The sequence below is a fragment of the Lentinula edodes genome (assembly GCF_021015755.1).
Source record: "Lentinula edodes strain Le(Bin) 0899 ss11 chromosome Unknown C8R40scaffold_52, whole genome shotgun sequence".
Classification (NCBI taxonomy): domain Eukaryota; kingdom Fungi; phylum Basidiomycota; class Agaricomycetes; order Agaricales; family Omphalotaceae; genus Lentinula; species Lentinula edodes.
In genome coordinates this window covers 143,883-161,128 of record NW_025764358.1, presented here as the reverse complement: position 1 = coordinate 161,128, position 17,246 = coordinate 143,883, and the positions used below count along the sequence as shown (strand labels likewise).

Sequence of the window (17,246 nt, the reverse complement as noted above, 5' to 3'; positions counted from 1 at the left end):
TTTTGACACCGGTCCCATTGTGCTTGACACTTCTCACACGGAACTATTGGTCTATGAAGCATATCATTTGAACTAGTGATGTCGAATGAGAACCCGAATCCGCATGAGGTACAACGTGGAAGAGATGGCATTGGAGTAGGAGGAACAAGAGGGCTGCTAAGATTACGACCCAGAGATCGACGGGTTGAGGAAGGAGGCGTTTGAGGCATCGGGGAAGGTGGTAAGAGTTGATTTGACTCAGTCACAAGGGGAATAGACTCGGGAAAAGTTGAAATATCTTGCATCTCCGGTGTTGGAAAGGTCAACGTGAGAGAAGGAGGGAATAAGAGGTCCTTGCATTGTTTCCTCACAGTGTTTGCTTCAACACCGCGAAGTGCTATACGAGTAAACAAAATATTGGATAAATCACATTGCCATATCAACTGTGAAAGACCTAACGCACAAAAATTATCCTCACAATCTGTCGATTTTAGAACAAATGACATTCGCCTGGCGCATACGGACATGTCTGAAGAGTTGGTCTGTGGATATCATCGCGTGAGTGAATATCACGCCTTCCCAACCAAAGCGCACAAACCTTGAGCTTGGTCTCGAAGCCAAGAATAACCTCTGGTTCCCAGTCTCCCTCGTCGAACGCAAATTCGGAATGAGTATGACTTTCGTTGAGACGACCGAGTACCGGAGAATCGCTATAGTATGCTAGGATATCGTCCATATCTTCAAAAGTGTTGGGATCTTCCATGATAGGCGAAAGTTCGAAAGCAGGAGAAAAGTTCACGTCAGAGTAAGCTTGTGTGCGGTTCTGAGCTCGCGAGGGGAGAAACACTGGTGAAGATAGTGGAAACGGCGCAGAAGTCGAAGGATAGGTACCCTCATTATCCGAGGCATCGAACGAGGAGCAGGACGAGAGGGGCGATTCTGCTTCAGATATTGCAGAGCATCGTTTGGCCGTCTGGAGGAATTCTAATGGTTGGGACTTGGATTTGTACTTGAATGGCTATAATTATGATACAAGTCATATTGAAGAACACTTAGGGATGCAATAAGGCAGGGCACTGACACTATCAAAACTGTCGAGGCTAGCTATCTGGTCTAGATTTGCAGAGTAACTAGACAGGATTCTTTTGCTGGTTCTTCGAAGTCGTCTGCTGTCTGGCGTTGTATGCTCTTGAAAATTTTGAGATGTGCTGGGCATATGCGTGTGCTTGTATGTCTTGAATGGAGAAAAAGAGTTACGGGAATCTAGGGAGTGCCTTCTTTCTGCCTTGGTGGTGGTGGATCGAGGTGAGGGCGACTTCTAAATGCGGCAATCATGAGGATATAACGGAGTGTTTTCTTTCTGAGAGGGTGACCTACAAGGAGTGAGGAAGCAACAGCAGTGAGGAGCTGAAATTCCGGTTCCCGATTCAGCGAGCTGCTCTGTGCCGTGTTACGTTCATCAACTGCCGACAATGTAAAACCGAACGAGACTGTACCGAAATGTCATAGGGACAACTACAAGAGCAGCAGTACGTCGAGCTCATATGAGACCGCGCGATATTGCTAGTACTGGTACTGGCCGAGGTCAAGAATGATCCTCCGCTCCTGCGAGGGGTGCAGGGGGTTCCGCCGAACTTTGTCATGGATACATTGAAGTTCGCAACTATAACCAACTATTAGCTAGTGATGAGAGGCTCGCTAGGTAGAGGCGCGCATGAAGTCTTAGCGTCGAGGTTGTAAGTACCAAACGCGGTCGCGGTGTAGTAAATTGGATCTGGTTTAGATGGGGTAACCTTGAAAAACTGTGTCCAAAAGGAACATCAGGTACTGTATTAGCGCGATGCTCAGTAAATACTCACAGGTCTTGGTAGGACTACTGTAAATATCGAGTGGAGAGCGGTTTGGAACATGTTGTCTGGAAGTAAGTATCTTCAGGGTATCACAGAGGGAAAGAGACAATTGGCGGGCGTCAATAATTCAGAAGTTACCCAAAAAGGGAAATCGTAATTCTTCCACTGACCATCATCATCTCGTTTCTCTTCAGTCAATCTCACCGCTCTGGTCGGTCAACCTGGGTCAACCCTAGAATACTTCATCTTTAAATCCTCTTTAGACCTTTCTCTAACATTTGATCAAAAATTGGATGCCACAGAATATGTCTGAAGATGCTCTTGACTCTCTAGTGGAACAGCGTATAGCTCAGTTGGCGTACGTCCAATTTATATTATTTGCATTTACAATAGATATTGACAGTAATGAATTCATGCAGAGCAATTTCAGACAAACGTAACGCGCTTCTTCGCGAAATGTATCAGATGATGCGGAAGCGGACGAATGTAGGAGCCACAGTAACTATAGACGACGAGGAAGAAGACGATCTGCATGTTTTCTTGAACAAATACGATCTTAGAAACAAGTTTGTCAAAATGTTACATTCTCTCAATTAAATCCTAACGTTCAGATACGTAGTCCGGACATGGGATTCATCAGTCATTTATCCGAAAATGAGCTTTTCGATCTCGTTCCTCCAGAAGAATATACATCACCCCAGCTTAGCCCTCAATCATTACTGCCTACCTCTACAGAGCTTAAAGATGTAGCTCGACGAAGCAAGTCTCGGTCATTAGGGAAGGACTCAATGTCGAGTATCCGGACTACCCCAGCAGCCCCAGCTCTAGATACTGTCGAACATTTAGATGATACCATACGCTTATCGCCTCCATCACTGTCCGCGTCTCAGGCCACCACAGTGGGCGCAATTTCTATATTGGGCTCCACAGAGTCCAGTCAAAGCATTCCCGTTGGCGGTCCGAGAAATGAGTCTGTTCCAATTTCTCCTGCAGATTGCCCATCTCCTGGCACGACACGTCCACCCTCATCACTCGCTACTCAGGAACGGGATGGAGCCCTGACTCTAGAAGCCAATACAGCAGAAGAGAGCTCATTACAACCAACAGAAATGGATGATGGATCGGCAGATGTTATGGAAGTTGATGAGCCGGAAGTTAAGCTTCGGTCATCTTTCTCGCTTCCACCGGTGTCCGAAGTCTCTCAATCGTCGCATGCGCATAATCCTATATCTTTCGATCAACCTCAGAGCGTTCACGACGCTTTTGTATCAGATTTCAACATGGATGTTGACATTGAATCGTCTCCGATGGTGAACCTTCGAGCCAAAGCAGAAATTTCAACAGTGGCTAGGGCTCCACCATCTCCAAAAGAAGCTACGACTCCCCAAGGGTCTTCTCTGCCTAATTCATTGGTCTCCCCTCGAGTGGCTTCGCCTAGAAATTTTGGCAGTCCGGCAAAAGTTACAAGCACCGTTTCGCCCTCTTCTCCTGTATTTATCCCTGTTCCATCCTCCTCCTTTCACGGTATCTTCAATGAGTTCAATTTCTCGACCGTGGCCTTGGAACCTCCCTCCGCCCCACCTCTATCTCCCACCCAACCGCGTCATCAATTAGACTTTCGCTACACACTTCCTCCCCTCGATTCTCTTTCTGCAGATTTCAAAATCAAGAACAAAAAGGTTAAGCAGAAGAAGAAGGACAAGGAGAAAGGAAAAACCGAAGGCCAAAAAGATAAAGAATGGAAGGATGATTGGGTTCCTTGGGGACTGAATCGATGGAATGCCACCATACGAACCAATCCGGTGTATAAAAGAGTCGCGAAAGCCACGAAATGTTTGAGCACTCGAGATTGGGCGGTACGTGCGTCGTGTTTAGGAGGAATTATCCTCGGCTAATCTTATCTCCAGGTTGCTATGACTGAATTGAAGGTGATACGGGCTGTAGACCGTATTGAGCTGTTGAAGTCTGGTCGCTGGAGTTTCAGGCAGCCCAAGAAGCAACGTGCATCTGGAGGCATAACAAAGACGCACTGGGATTATCTTATGGATGAAATGGCGAGTGGTTCGAATATTTTCTCGTGTTCCCCATTTGAATACCTTAACTTTAGAAATGGATGCGCACAGATTTTAGGGAGGAGCGTAAATGGAAAATGGCTCTTGCATACAATCTATCTACGTCTGTTCTGGAATGGCATGCCGCAGGAAACCGAGAGAAGAGGTTGAAACGTGGAATTTGCGTCCAATGGAAGCCCCCACGACAAGAGAGCCCAAAGGACCAAATTATGGAGGACGCCGATGACGTACCTGCCGACCCCTTAGAGATCGAAATTTCAACTCCTTCGGGACCCACTAGACCCTCATCAGCTTTACTTAATTTGGATTACGGCTCCGACGACGAAGATGACGAAGAACAGGAAAAGGACGTGGATGATGCCCTTGGCACGTCTGTTATGATTGAAGAGTCCCTTGCGGATATGAAACAAAGTTCCTACGGGGATGGTATAGGATTCAAGGATTTGCAGCCCAAAACTGAAGAGGTTGAGGATAATTCTGCTCTTCAGACTGAAAGCATGGACGTCGACCACCCTGTTCAGTCCGAAATTGATATCACTACACGAACTACTGCACGGACTGAGAATGATTCCAGTCCAGAACGAACTCTAGGTGGCTTAAAGTCCACGTCCGATAATCCAACGCTCTTGTCCCTATCCACTTCTACCTCCCTCTCCTCCGAACGCTCTCCAATCCCTCATTCAAAGTCATCCAAAATCAACCTTTATACGCCTCTTCGCGAAAACATTGCGCATTCAGGAGTGGAGAAATTATTCCTCGATTTCGACGACTTTCGCATCACAACTACTGATCCGCTCAGCGAGAACACGATCGAGACTCTTCTTCCACCATCAAATTTGTCTGATATATTTCCAGACTTTCAACCATACGCCATGTTCGACCTCGCAATGCCCATTCCTCCTGTCGACGGCAAGAAGAAGTCGGAGAAGAAATCCGATAGGGATGATCCAGTCAATAAAAGAGTAGATGAGGTTGCGTATAGCAAGCTTTATCCTTCTAGCACGTTCATGACCTCTAAACCAACGCTGGTCGGGGCTCTACAGCCTTCTAAACACCTCAGAGGTTGTCAATGGGTCGATTTAGACGAGACACCGATCTCCATCGAATACGAAGCGCCGCAACCGTTTCGTTTGCCCGAGGAATTCAATCATGGTACATTTCCATACTAAAATTTACCCTCTGGATAGATATCTCATAAAAGTTTTTCTAGGTATTTTCGAACACAAAATGGGACCTATCACAATTTCAACTCCTGCCGTTCAATCTGTTCTCTCGACTCCCGCAATATCATCCCCCGCCACGAAATTCAAGGAGCCTCCGAAACGAGCGATGGAGCACTTATGGAGCGCCAGTGACGACCTGCTTTTAAAGTCTTTGGCGGAGAAGTTCCCCAACAATTGGGCGCTTATTTCCGAATGCTATAACGCCGTCAAGGTTACAATCAAATCCGATTGGCGTACTTCGAAAGATTGTCAGGAACGCTGGAGAGAACGCTGGAGTCCGGCAGCTACACAACGATTGATGGAAACCGAGTCTACTGCTGTGGAAGGAACTCCACCTCCTTCGACACCCATTCTTATGAACGTCGGGGGTAGCAGGGGCGTGAAGCGACTTGCTAGTGCAAGCATAAGTAATTCTACTGCTCCTACCATTTCCACTGGCTCTGGGAGCGAGCCTAAAAAGAGAAGACGACATGCGATGGTACAAGATGCTGTTCGTAGATCTATCAAGAAAAGGAATGAAGCTGCTCAGAAGAATAACGGTGAAATTCGACGTCGTTTTTCTAACTCGCATCCAATTGATAACAATAACAGTTCGAAAATCCGCTACCATGCACGAATCGCATAACGACTTTTCTAATCTGGCGAAGATGACCCCTGCGGAAATTAGTCGTCGAAAGTCAGACCGAGATCTACAGCAAAGTCAAGAATTGCAATTGGCTAGAGCTAGAGCACTTGCTGGGCCCAACGGTGCTGGGACTCGCACTCCTGTACGCCATGTTGTTCATTATGATTCAATCAATTATCTGATTCTTCTACAATAGATCGGGCAACAACCAACGGCAGCAGTCGTCAACGGCACCCAACGACCATCTCTTTCCGGAGCTTCTGCACCCCCTGTCGCTCAGATTCGCAATCAACAAGTCCAAGTTCCGATATCCCAACAGCAACGAGCTGCTACGCCTTTGGTTGCAGGGAACTCACGTATGTCACCACAACAGCAGATATTAGCTCAAAAGGTACAACGTGTTCAAGGAGGTTCGGCACAGACAGTGACACAAGCGCAGGCGCAAGCTCAAGTTCAAGCTCAGCTTGCACTCTCGCATGCTTTGGCTCAAGCTCAAGTTGCACAGGCGGCTCAAGGCCATTCCACTATAGATGCTCAGACTGCTGCTGCTCTACGAGGTAACCTGCAACAAGCGTTGGCGCAGAATGGTGTTAATGGGAATGCGCAACTCTCTCCACCGTATATTCCCCGTGACGCTACCTCCTCTCCGGCGCACGCTTCTCCTCCTCGATCCACTGGTACGCCTTCGAATGGCGCAGTGAACTCTCCTCGCCCTTCTTCTGCACAGGCTCAGTCGCATCCTCTGGGCCAAACTCAATCGCAAAGTTCGACTCCACAGCTCGGGATGATGCAGAATGGTCAAATTGGGGCAATGAATATACCTCAAGCACGAAACATCCAAGGCCACTATTATCTGCCGAATGTCAGCGCTAGCTATACACCTGAGCAACTGCAGCAGAGTATGTTGAGGATGCAAAATTTAGTGAGTCTTCTGTGTTATTCTTTCGTTTATCAGTAATATTCAGATTTAGCGCAATCCGCAGCAGCAAGCTCAGCAACTTCAACAGGCGCAACAACAATCGCAACCCCTGCCTCAACCGCCGCAACCACAACAATGAATCGTGCTGGGCAGTTTAGGTGTGGTGTGGTTTGTCAGGTGTCTTCGGGTTCTTCGTTTGTTCCAGGTTTGTTTCGAGCCTCGAGGGATCTTTCATGTGAGCAGAGCTAGTTAGTCCGGCTCGTCGGTATAGCATCTACTTGAGTCTGGATTTTTTGCAGGCTGCTGCGGACTATAAATAAGGATTTATGTAAAGCGTTATCTGGTGAGATTTGACCTTACAATCTATTTCAGTCACTACCTGGACTGCGGAAGCGAGCGTGAAGAGCGACCAAGGCTTGACCAAAGCCCAAGGAAGTTGATTTTTTGCATTATCTATGAAGAGAGGAGTTACAGCGTATTCAAAAAATGATGTCAGTTGCACAAAATGCACAAAAAGCGATGGGCGAACGAGACGTCGAACGGTAACCAGATATCATACAAAAGAATGTTTTTGTACTGAAGCCCTAGCTAGTAACTGTCCATCCTAGTTGTTCATCAAGTGAATATTGATTGATCGTGATGGTGACAATGAACGAGCCGGCGGCATCGAGAAAAGATGAAGAGGAACGTCGACGAAGAGCAGCATAGAGAAACTATGTAGATAGATAGATAGTTATTCGAGGCGTTGTGCGTCCAGAAAGTACTACATAATAGACGATCCATGTATACAGAAAAAAAGTTGCGTTTATCTCAAAAATGTGGGATTTCCCAGATCTAGACCAAGAAACTATGGAAACTCGGCTCTGCCAATTGATAGCAGTTGAATACATAGATCAGTTTCACGTCTACGCTTTTCTTCCCTCCTCCCTCATCATAGACCAGCCGGACGGTCAATTCTTCCTTTCCTCTCTTTTCTTTCGTATTCTAGCCCTCGTTCTTGTTCTTGCGCCGGTCGTACACTCTTTTCGCAATGGATTTCATGGATACTCGCAACCCTAATCCCAATTTTGCTGGTCACAACTTGGAGGACCACCCTGACCTGAAGCTGGCAGGCGGTGCCCATCTCCAACGCAATAAGACCGAACGTTTCCGTCTACAAGGTCTCCAAAGAACAAACACTAATGGAAGTCTCAAGGCTCCAATCGAGAAGGCCTCTTTGAACTTCATTGAGAGGTGGAAATTGTGGATGATCAATGAGGGTGGTAACAGGATGTTCTTCTTCATATTCATACTCCTCCATTTGCTTGTCGGTGCTCTTGGTTTCACCCACTACACCCTCAAGGATAATTTGAACAACTCCCGAAAATCGCTTGGAGCCGGATTCAGTGAGTTCTTTGTTTTTCGTAATTATTAGGAAGAGTGGCTTATCTCGTTCTCTAGCTATCGCTCGTGCCTCTGCAATGTTGTGCCACGTCGATGTCATCTTCATTCTTCTCCCAGTATGCAGAAACTTCATCTCTTTCATGCGTCGTACCCCGATTGGTACAGTCATTCCTTTCGACAAGAATATTACTTTCCACAAGGCAGTGGGTTGGTCCATCTGTATCTGGTCTATGGTCCACACGCTTGCCCATATTGTCAACGTCGTCAATCTTGCTATCCAGTCTGCCACCACCACCAAGCAGCGAGTGATCAATTTCTTGCTTATTTGTGTAGAGGCAGGCCCGGCCATCACTGGATGGATCATGTGGGCAGCTCTTGGGACGATGGCCTGGTACGCTCGTGAGGAGAAGCGAAGGGCCAATTTCGAGAGGTTTTGGTACACGCATCACCTTTTCATCGTATTCTTCATCAACTGGCAGCTTCACGGAATGTTCTGTGCGTCTATATTTCTGGCCCTGCTTTTTTCTGTTCTAACTTCCCCTCAAGGCATGATTAAGCCTGACAGACCTCCGTACTGTTCTTACAACACCATTGGTGTTTTCTGGGTAAGGTTCTCTAGTCATTCGCTTTTCATATCATCTCATTATCTATGGTAGCGCTACTGGATTGTTGGTGGTGTTATATGGGTCACTGAACGTATACTTCGTGAAGTTCGCTCCCGTCACCGTACCTACATATCCAAGGTCATCCAGCACCCCTCAAATGTCATGGAATTACAGATCAAGAAGGAAAAAACCACTACCAGAGCTGGACAGTACATCTTCATCAATTGCCCTGAGATTTCCTACTTCCAATGGCATCCTTTCACCCTCACGAGGTGGGTATCATCCTTAATGCGAGATATGAAACCTTCTCATCTTCTTCGTCAGTGCTCCTGAGGAAGACTATATTTCCGTCCACATTCGTGTAGTTGGCGATTTCACTACTGCTCTTTCAAAAGCTGTTGGTTGTGATTTTAAATCGAAAGAAAAGAGTAAGTTTATTCCCTTGATCTTCGATCAAGTCTGACTCTATATCAATAGCCGAGGCTGGTGGAAAAGTCATCGGGACTGACACTAATCCGCCATTGAACGTTACCCTTCCTCGAGTTATGGTTGACGGGCCGTTTGGTAGCGCTAGTGAGGACTTTTTGAACTACGAAGTCATCCTCCTCGTCGGTGCTGGTATTGGGGTTACACCATTCGCATCGTGAGTACGGCCTCTTCCTCTCTGTATCAGGTTCTGAAAGATATAACGTAGTATCTTAAAATCCATTTGGTACCGCATGAACAACTTTAATCATGGCAAACCCACTAGACTATCCAAGGTATGTGTTTTGTGCCCCACATTTATTTGTTTGCCAACCGTTTTCACCCACTCAGGTCTACTTCACCTGGGTCATTCGTGACTTTGGTATGCCCCCCTCTGTTCACTCCCTTCCGTGTCCTTCTGACGTTCACTTTCTGTTAATAGGTAGTGCGGAATGGTTTCACTCCCTCCTTCATGCGATTGAAGAGCAAGACGTTCAGAATCGTATAGAAATCAATATTTACCTTACCGCCAAGATCAAGGATGATGATATGAACAACATCATTGTCCAAGACGTCGGTGCGGAGAAGGACGCGATCACTTCATTGAGAGCGCCTACTCATTTCGGACGACCGAACTGGGACAAGGTCTTCCCCAGCATTGCGTCGAAGCACCCGGATACAGATGTTGGTGTGGTATGTATCCTCCGTCCTTTGTTCCAGATAAGGATCAGCAAGCTGATAATTTGTATGTTTCTATAGTTCTTCTGTGGACCCAAAGTCTTGTCTCAAGCTCTTCACCGAGCTTCTAACAAGTACTCCGACCCCAACGGCGCACGCTTCTTCTTCGGCAAGGGTTAGTATACAAATTTCTCTTGGATAAAATTTCAATAAGCTAATACATTTCTCCCTTACAGAAAACTTCTAGATGGAGGTCCGGAGCCCAAGAAAGGTATATAGTGGGGAGTTATTCTTGCTTATCTACATCAATTTGACTGTATCGAGGTGATTTCTCTGTAATTATTCTTCTGAATCTCTTTCTCCCGAGTATCATATCCGGTAGAGGCAACGTTCAATCATCAGTGTTGGTTTTGCAATCTGCGGGGCTCGTGCTGTACGACCATGTATTCAGAATCTACACACCTTGGGCGTGACACATAGCGCTGAGTGTTATTAGTGAGTGGCGTCGGCTGGCGTCGGGCGCTGTATGAGGCTGTATGTGGCCAATAACAAGTCTGGAGAGTTATATAGGCTGTATGCAGGGTAAGCAACGCCGGGGAACCTTGACTTGACACTGACAGTCAGGAGGATGAGGATCGGGTGTTTACCCTTGTTTCCAGTTCCTCGCTCGGAGCTTATTATGAGATGGCGATTGCTGACCGGCCGTGGACCGGCCTGATCTTCGAGGATTTTCGTCGGTTTGCAAAAACCGATGAGAGAACGAACTCGTGAACCAAAAACGGGGATGCTATGCCGGAAAGAATGAAGAATAGACTGTACTTCGTTGAAGTTGTGCTAAGTATAGGTGCATTATTCATATCACTGTATTTAGCCAGGATGGCACACGATACAGTAGAACAGACGATTGTGAGAGTCTGACGTGAGGTGGATTTCTCGTTGCTTCTACTTCTTCAATTTTCGGTGCTTCTTTGACCAACTTTCTCCTCGAAGGCGAAGTTTGCGAAGAGGAATTTATATCTTCCGCGCGATGGCGCTTGGGCTAAGCCAGAGAGATGAAAACATACAGGATCCGTGAAACTATACTGTGTTTACTGTGTTATCTGTAAATAGCACTGATGAATTTTACTGTGAAAGCGGCGCCGGATTCGGAAGATTGTGACAGATGTGACCAGTCAAAAAGTCGATTGCCGGTTTGTCGGGTTCTCCTCGAGTCCTTTAAGCTTCTCCAGTTCCCCCTCCTGCTCCTCATTGTTTACGAGCAACGGCTAAAAAGATTCGATTTTGCTTCCTTATAAGCCATCTGATCGCAGTATGTTTTCTGCATAAATCTAAAGCTAGCAGTCCTCGTGGTTAACTTATTCCTTCTTTCCTCAGCTCCGTCATGTCCCACCCAACCGGCGGTCGTGATTACGACCCATTGCCCTTAACTCACGACCAGTCAAATCCTGACACACTATACAATGCGCCACCGTCGCCCATCCCCGATGATCCCTTTAGCTCTCAACAAGGTGTGCATGGATTTGAGCACAGCGACGACCTGGGTGTTGCCAGGCCGAGGTTCATGGGTGCAGCTTTGTACAGCGAAGGTGGTCCCAATATCAGAGATTCATATGCGTCATCACATCGTACCGAATTAGAACGAAATTCTGAATACAGCTCGTCTATATACGCACTCAACGATCAACAGGCTCCAACATCGCTTTCCACGCCATATCACGATGACCCTCGAGACCTTGCCGGAGACAGAGGAATGTCTATGTCGCCTTTGGGGAAGTCTGGAGGAATGGGTGGGAACAGGTACATGGAGGAGAAGCGTGCCATGTATGCTTCGCCAAAATCGAAGCGAAAAATGTTGTTAATAGCTGGTGCCGCCGCCGCCGCGGTCCTTGTCATCGTAATTGTACTTGGTGTTTACTTCGGAGTCGTCAAAAAAAACCACGATTCTTCGACAGCGTCAAATGTTGCGTCTGGAGACTCCTCCAATTCGGGCAGTTCTTCTTCTTCGTCCGGGAATTCGGGTTCGAGTTCTACCCAGAAAACACTCGCAGTAACCGGAGGAGATGGGAGCACGGTGACCATGGAAGATGGTACGACTTTCACCTACTCGAATCCTTTTGGTGGAACGTGGTATTGGGATATAAACGATCCCTTTAACAACGGAGCTAGTGCGCAGTCGTGGTCGCCTGCCTTGAACGAGACTTTCAACTACGGCGTTGATAGGATACGTGGGTGAGTTGACGAACTTCTATAAATATTGCCTGCCCACTGACAAGGGTGATGGTTTTAGAGTAAATTTAGGTGGTTGGTTGACAGTCGAGCCTGTAAGTTTCGATTCTTCGCCTGCGGATTGATCTTATCTGAATGTACTGACTGGATTCATAGTTTATGCGAGTATTCGCACCACTTGGTGTCTTTTGTTGTACTCATTGTTCCCTAATTCATTAGTGCTCCTGCTCTTTTTGAACCCTATGTCAACGATACGGTACCAGCTGTCGATGAATGGACTCTTTCGCAAAGCATGGCTGCAGACACGAGCAGGGGTGGCTTGACCCAGCTCGAAACACACTATCAAACCTTCATTGTGAGCGTTTAGCTTCCTCCTTGGCCTACTGTTATGTTCGGAACACTAAAACACAGTCAAGACTGAACAAGATTTTGCTCAAATCGCTGGCGCCGGTCTGAACTACGTTCGTATTGCTCTTCCCTTCTGGGCCATTGAAACCCGAGGATCGGAACCATTTCTAGAGGGAACTGCTTGGAAGTGCGTTGACATGTCATTACGGCCGTGGTCTTGACTCACGTAAATCTGCAGATACTTCCTCAAGGCCATACAATGGGCAAGGAAATACGGAATTCGTATCAATCTTGACTACCATGCGCTTCCTGGCTCCCAGAATGGCTGGAATCATTCTGGAAAGCTTGGCTCCATTAACATGCTCATGGGACCTATGGGTCTTGCAAATGCTCAACGCTCCCTGGATCACATCCGTATCATTGCAGAATTTATTTCCCAGCCCGAATATAGCAGTGTCGTAACCATGTTCGGGATTACGAATGAACCGCAGGCTTCTGCTATTGGAAATGACCAAGTTCAAGCATTGTAAGCAATATACTCCGATATAACACTAATTTTCTGGCTGAACATTGTTGTGATGTAGTTATTTGCAAGCCTATGAAGTCGTGCGCAAGGCCAGTGGTGTTGGTGCAGGTAACGGACCCATAGTTTCCTTCCACGACGCTTTCCTATCTCGATCAGACTGGGCGGGATTCCTTCCTGGTGCAGACCGTATTTCTCTAGACTCTCATCCATACCTCTGCTTCAGCACGCAGTCTTCTGCTCCCATTAGCTCCTATGCCACTACCCCCTGTACTGCCTGGGGAGCCGATGTCAATAGCTCGATGTCCAACTTTGGATTGACTCAGGCTGGCGAGTTTAGTAACGCAGTCACTGATTGTGGACTTTGGGTTAACGGAGTCAACCAAGGTATCCGTTACGAGGGTACTTATGTTGCGGACCCTTCTTTCAAATCAGTCGGATCATGCGACTCGTGGACGGACTGGCAAGCTTATGATCAAACCACAAAGGATGCTATTAAACAGTTTGCATTGGCCAGTATGGACTCGCTACAGGTAAATTCCCATAAACTACTACCAAATCCACAAAATAGTGATACTGACGCATCGCGTTGCAATTCATAGAATTGGTTCTTCTGGACATGGAAGATTGGCAATTCGTCTGTGACCGGCAAGGTCGAATCTCCCGCATGGTCTTACTCACTCGGTTTGGAACAAGGCTGGATGCCTACGGATCCTCGTGCGGCAGACGGTACTTGCGGGAACACGAGCCCGTGGACTCCCCCTCTTGCCGCCAACCAATTGGGGAACGACAAGTCCGCATCGCTCGCTTCCTCCGTATCTGCTTCATACCCGTGGCCGCCGTCAACGATCATCGGCGGTGGTGTTCCCTCCAAACTCCCGACATACACGCCTACCGGAGCGATCCCTACTCTTTCTGCGCCGACATTCACGCAGTCTGGTGTCACGGCTACTGCGACGCCTACTCCAGGTAGTGGGTGGGAGAATGCCAGTGATCAGGCGGGGTTGATGGTGAATATCGCAACGTGCAGTTACCTTGACCCTTGGATCGGGACGACGGTGAACCCACCGTCACCATTGTGTTCTAGCAGCTCCAAGAGACGAGAACCAGCGCTCGAGTACAGGGAGCCGATGATTACAGCGATGCCGGTACTATAAACCTCTACACACAAACACATTGGTTTATCGGATCTTCTATCTCTGCAACCTGCTTTGCGATAATCTCCTTTACATCCTTCGGGTTACGGAAGATCCTGTTGTTGTTGTGTATTCTGGTGTCGTTTGTACAATTGCTGACGCTTATTCGATAGTCCTTCACAGCTCGCTTTGGATCAGCTCTACCCAAACAATGATCCTTCACCCGTTCGCTCGTCGTTGTCATCGTTATCGCTAGCTGTGTTCACTATATTTATCTCATACGATCGCATATATCTCCCTCTATTTTCACTTCTAACGCCGCGTACTTTTTTTTTTTTGCTTTGTCGCTGCACGAATGGACACTACATACATACATATTGGACTCTTGTCCTTTTTTTGTTGAAAAAGGGAACTTTTGGACCTTTTTTTTTCTTCAGACACTGTCGTTACTCCTGCCTACTGTGACGCTTCCTCTAATTCAGGCTAGGCCTGAGCCCCTGAGCGCTGAACATCCTGCATTCTGCATTTCTCACTCCCTCGCACTCCTCTTCGTCATCATGGTTGTTATATATATCTACAAGTATCATATATCTTACTTAGGTTTAGCTCTACGTTGCCGCAGTATTCGTCTTGCTATTACCACTGCCTATGAGTTCAACTATGGGTATAGTGTTACTCGGATACGCCACTCATGCTTGGCTCAAAATGGTGACATACGGTAAAGGCTCAACAGGATGGTGAATGCATTGGTAGAGGGAAGTATAGTACATGATAATTCTGATTCCTGTCACTTACTTTTTTTAATTATTTTTACAATACATGGTTACTAGATAGTCAAGGGGAAGGGCGGTTATTGTCAGCGTAACTTTGGTGAATCTGCGTGAATGTTGGTAACCAAAAGGCAGCGGCTGCAGATTTCCAGTTGGGTTAAATTAATGCTCCCCGCTTGTGGTAGCGTAGCGATCTTCTAGATCCTCCTGGCCACCGAAACCTCCCTCAAAATCTCTATCTTGTGTGGAGGCGGTATTACTAGCAGGCTGCGCTTTATCGGCCTCGTTGAGCTGATCGCGGATAGCAGCTAGTTGTGCTTGATCCTAAGAGATAAAAGCGTTAGCAAGACAGCTAGCTAGGGAATATGTTTGAGCTACCTTCTCATGGATGAATCGCGCCTCTTCTCCTTGTTCTCTGGCTTTCCAGTTGGAATCCTGATACCGGTTTGTAAGCAGGATAGTTAGTAGATCAGATAGAAATGATTTGACCTGAGCAGTTGCACCTGAAGCAGACATTATTTGCAGTGAATCGATACTGTGTAAGAAAAGTAATGGTACGACGACGTCATAGGATATCTGTCCCGTCATGTTGTATACGTAATAAAAATTAGCGCCCTCCCATTCGTTCACAATGACACAACTGACGCAGGAGAAATCGGCGGCTGAGGCTGAGGAGCGTGAAGAGCTACTCCGAAATGAGTCAGAGGAAGAAGAGGAGAGTCAGCAGGAAGAAGAAGAAGAAGAAGTGCCCGCAGAGGACCCTCGATTCCACCAGCCAACGCCATCGCCCTTCAAACGAATACTCTTGCTCTTATTTATTGCCTTTCTATTCTGGTTTGCCATCGTGCTCGGAAGAGCCAGGATTTTACGGAGTCAGAAACCTCAAATTGTATACGCTAATAGGTATGTACAACCATGCTTTCGTATTGTCTAGAGTAAACTAAGCAATATACTTGCAGATATTCGACAGAGCACAAATTCAGACCAGCTGCGAGCCCTATCATTACCGAAACTCTGAAAGACGGGAGACTCAGGATACGAGGAGCTGGGCCAACCGCCAGTGCTACGCCTACGCCGACTCCTGCTACTCCTACCAAGAAGGTCAAGAAGAGGAAAACTGGCAGAAAATTGGGAAAGAAGGCGAAGAAAGCTAAGCAGTTCAAGGGTGCTTCGAGATAAATTTGCGGTATGTTCCATATTTCTATTTCCCGTCTATATATCTAAGTGTGCTTTCCATTGAAATATATTATAGGTTCAAACTTAATCTTCACCTTTAATCGGTAGACATTACTATACAGCAACGCAGTCTGTCCTTCCTTCCGTGTCTATTGCACATTCTTGAAATATACCCATACCTTCAGCTACGCTATAGACTCCCACACAACCCTTCCCATGGAACGTCTGAGGATTCATGCACAGCCAGCGCGTTTTCGTGGAGATAAAATGTTAAAGGAGGTTTTGCTGAGACAAGTGACTCGGAATTTCCTCGATGTCAATGTCATCTTCCTAAGTACTGAGTATTACCAGGTCAGATCCTGATCGCAGACACGTCTAACTGCTAATTCCTGTAGCTTTCAAGCTTCCATGCTCAACGCATACTAACCATCACCCGTGGCCCTCACACCTAGCCTGCTTTGGAATTCACTATCACAATACACATTTTTCTTCTTTTATCCCTCCCCTTCCCCCCTGCGTCTGAATGTCTAGGGGTTCCACACCAGGTTTCAGTCAAGGCTTGAGACCTATGGATTTACTGACGTGCTGAAACTACGCTGAAACTGGAACATCGATTTACTAGCTGAACACCTATTACGATGTTTCTGGAACTTTTTCGTTGTCTAATGTTTTTAGCAGCTATTTAAGCTTGGCTGATTTTGCTTTTAACTCCAATCGTCTTGTCCAATTTAACACTTCAACGTGTTACACTCACACAAACATCTCTATACTCGAAACGACCTTCCAATCGAAATTCTAAACATGCAATTGAAATACGCTCTCGTCGCTCTCATTGCAGCTGCATTCACCTCTGCTTCACCATTACCCATTGTCGAGGATGTCGAAGTACCGTGCCCCAATGATTCCAGTAAGTTCTCCTTTCTTACAACCCCTCCATACCAACTGACATCTTCCATCTCCTCCAGCTCTTTGCGCCAACGTCCCCGAACTTGACGTGAACATCGCATTAGCAGAAAGCACCAGCAAACTCGTCAGTTCTGTGATTGACACTGCGAGCTACGTGTTGGGTGGGATAATAGCAGCACCTGCTCCCTCATCACACGTCGAGATATAAGCCGTTTCTTCATCATGTCCTCATCATGCCCTCGGACTCGTTCTGGTTGAATGTATCATATACCTGCCTGCTTTCAAGGACTTTGTATTACTACGTCGAGATGAATTTTGTACAACAATTATTATGTATTTTGCGTTTACGACTTTTGTTATGT

General features: G+C 46.8%; 6 protein-coding genes across 6 annotated transcripts; 5 read left to right on the top strand and 1 right to left on the bottom strand.

Annotated features, from left to right (window-relative positions):
- Window positions 1–1,981: 1,981 nt before the first annotated feature.
- C8R40DRAFT_1129517 (uncharacterized protein) lies at window positions 1,982–7,015 on the top strand. Its single transcript, XM_046229134.1, has 9 exons — window positions 1,982–2,187; window positions 2,249–2,395; window positions 2,449–3,685; window positions 3,737–3,883; window positions 3,937–5,053; window positions 5,112–5,663; window positions 5,716–5,891; window positions 5,946–6,671; window positions 6,733–7,015. The coding sequence occupies exons 1-9, from the start codon at window positions 2,123–2,125 to the stop codon at window positions 6,805–6,807; spliced, it is 4,242 nt and encodes a 1,413-aa protein (XP_046080819.1). The 5' UTR covers window positions 1,982–2,122; the 3' UTR covers window positions 6,808–7,015.
- Window positions 7,016–7,698: 683 nt separating this feature from the next.
- C8R40DRAFT_1073850 (NADPH oxidase) lies at window positions 7,699–10,046 on the top strand (the record flags this gene model as incomplete). Its single annotated transcript, XM_046226639.1, has 11 exons — window positions 7,699–8,053; window positions 8,109–8,546; window positions 8,598–8,656; window positions 8,708–8,928; window positions 8,981–9,084; window positions 9,134–9,299; window positions 9,351–9,417; window positions 9,473–9,503; window positions 9,564–9,814; window positions 9,881–9,974; window positions 10,036–10,046. The coding sequence occupies 11 exons, from the start codon at window positions 7,699–7,701 to the stop codon at window positions 10,044–10,046; spliced, it is 1,797 nt and encodes a 598-aa protein (XP_046080818.1).
- A 1,536-nt stretch (window positions 10,047–11,582) lies between these two features.
- On the top strand, window positions 11,583–14,053 carry C8R40DRAFT_1058758 (glycoside hydrolase family 5 protein; the record flags this gene model as incomplete). Its single annotated transcript, XM_046225217.1, has 8 exons — window positions 11,583–12,028; window positions 12,087–12,120; window positions 12,192–12,208; window positions 12,245–12,380; window positions 12,442–12,560; window positions 12,612–12,899; window positions 12,958–13,429; window positions 13,499–14,053. The coding sequence occupies 8 exons, from the start codon at window positions 11,583–11,585 to the stop codon at window positions 14,051–14,053; spliced, it is 2,067 nt and encodes a 688-aa protein (XP_046080817.1).
- A 911-nt stretch (window positions 14,054–14,964) lies between these two features.
- C8R40DRAFT_1000930 (uncharacterized protein) lies at window positions 14,965–15,237 on the bottom strand (the record flags this gene model as incomplete). The annotated part of the gene is made up of 2 exons (XM_046222750.1): window positions 14,965–15,126; window positions 15,181–15,237. Coding segments are annotated over 2 exons (219 nt in total), but the record flags the coding sequence as incomplete, so codon positions are not given.
- Window positions 15,238–15,433: 196 nt separating this feature from the next.
- On the top strand, window positions 15,434–15,981 carry C8R40DRAFT_1058869 (uncharacterized protein; the record flags this gene model as incomplete). Its single annotated transcript, XM_046225225.1, has 2 exons — window positions 15,434–15,705; window positions 15,762–15,981. The coding sequence occupies 2 exons, from the start codon at window positions 15,434–15,436 to the stop codon at window positions 15,979–15,981; spliced, it is 492 nt and encodes a 163-aa protein (XP_046080815.1).
- Window positions 15,982–16,779: 798 nt separating this feature from the next.
- C8R40DRAFT_1176428 (uncharacterized protein) lies at window positions 16,780–17,092 on the top strand (the record flags this gene model as incomplete). Its single annotated transcript, XM_046232510.1, has 2 exons — window positions 16,780–16,885; window positions 16,944–17,092. The coding sequence occupies 2 exons, from the start codon at window positions 16,780–16,782 to the stop codon at window positions 17,090–17,092; spliced, it is 255 nt and encodes an 84-aa protein (XP_046080814.1).
- Window positions 17,093–17,246: the final 154 nt, after the last annotated feature.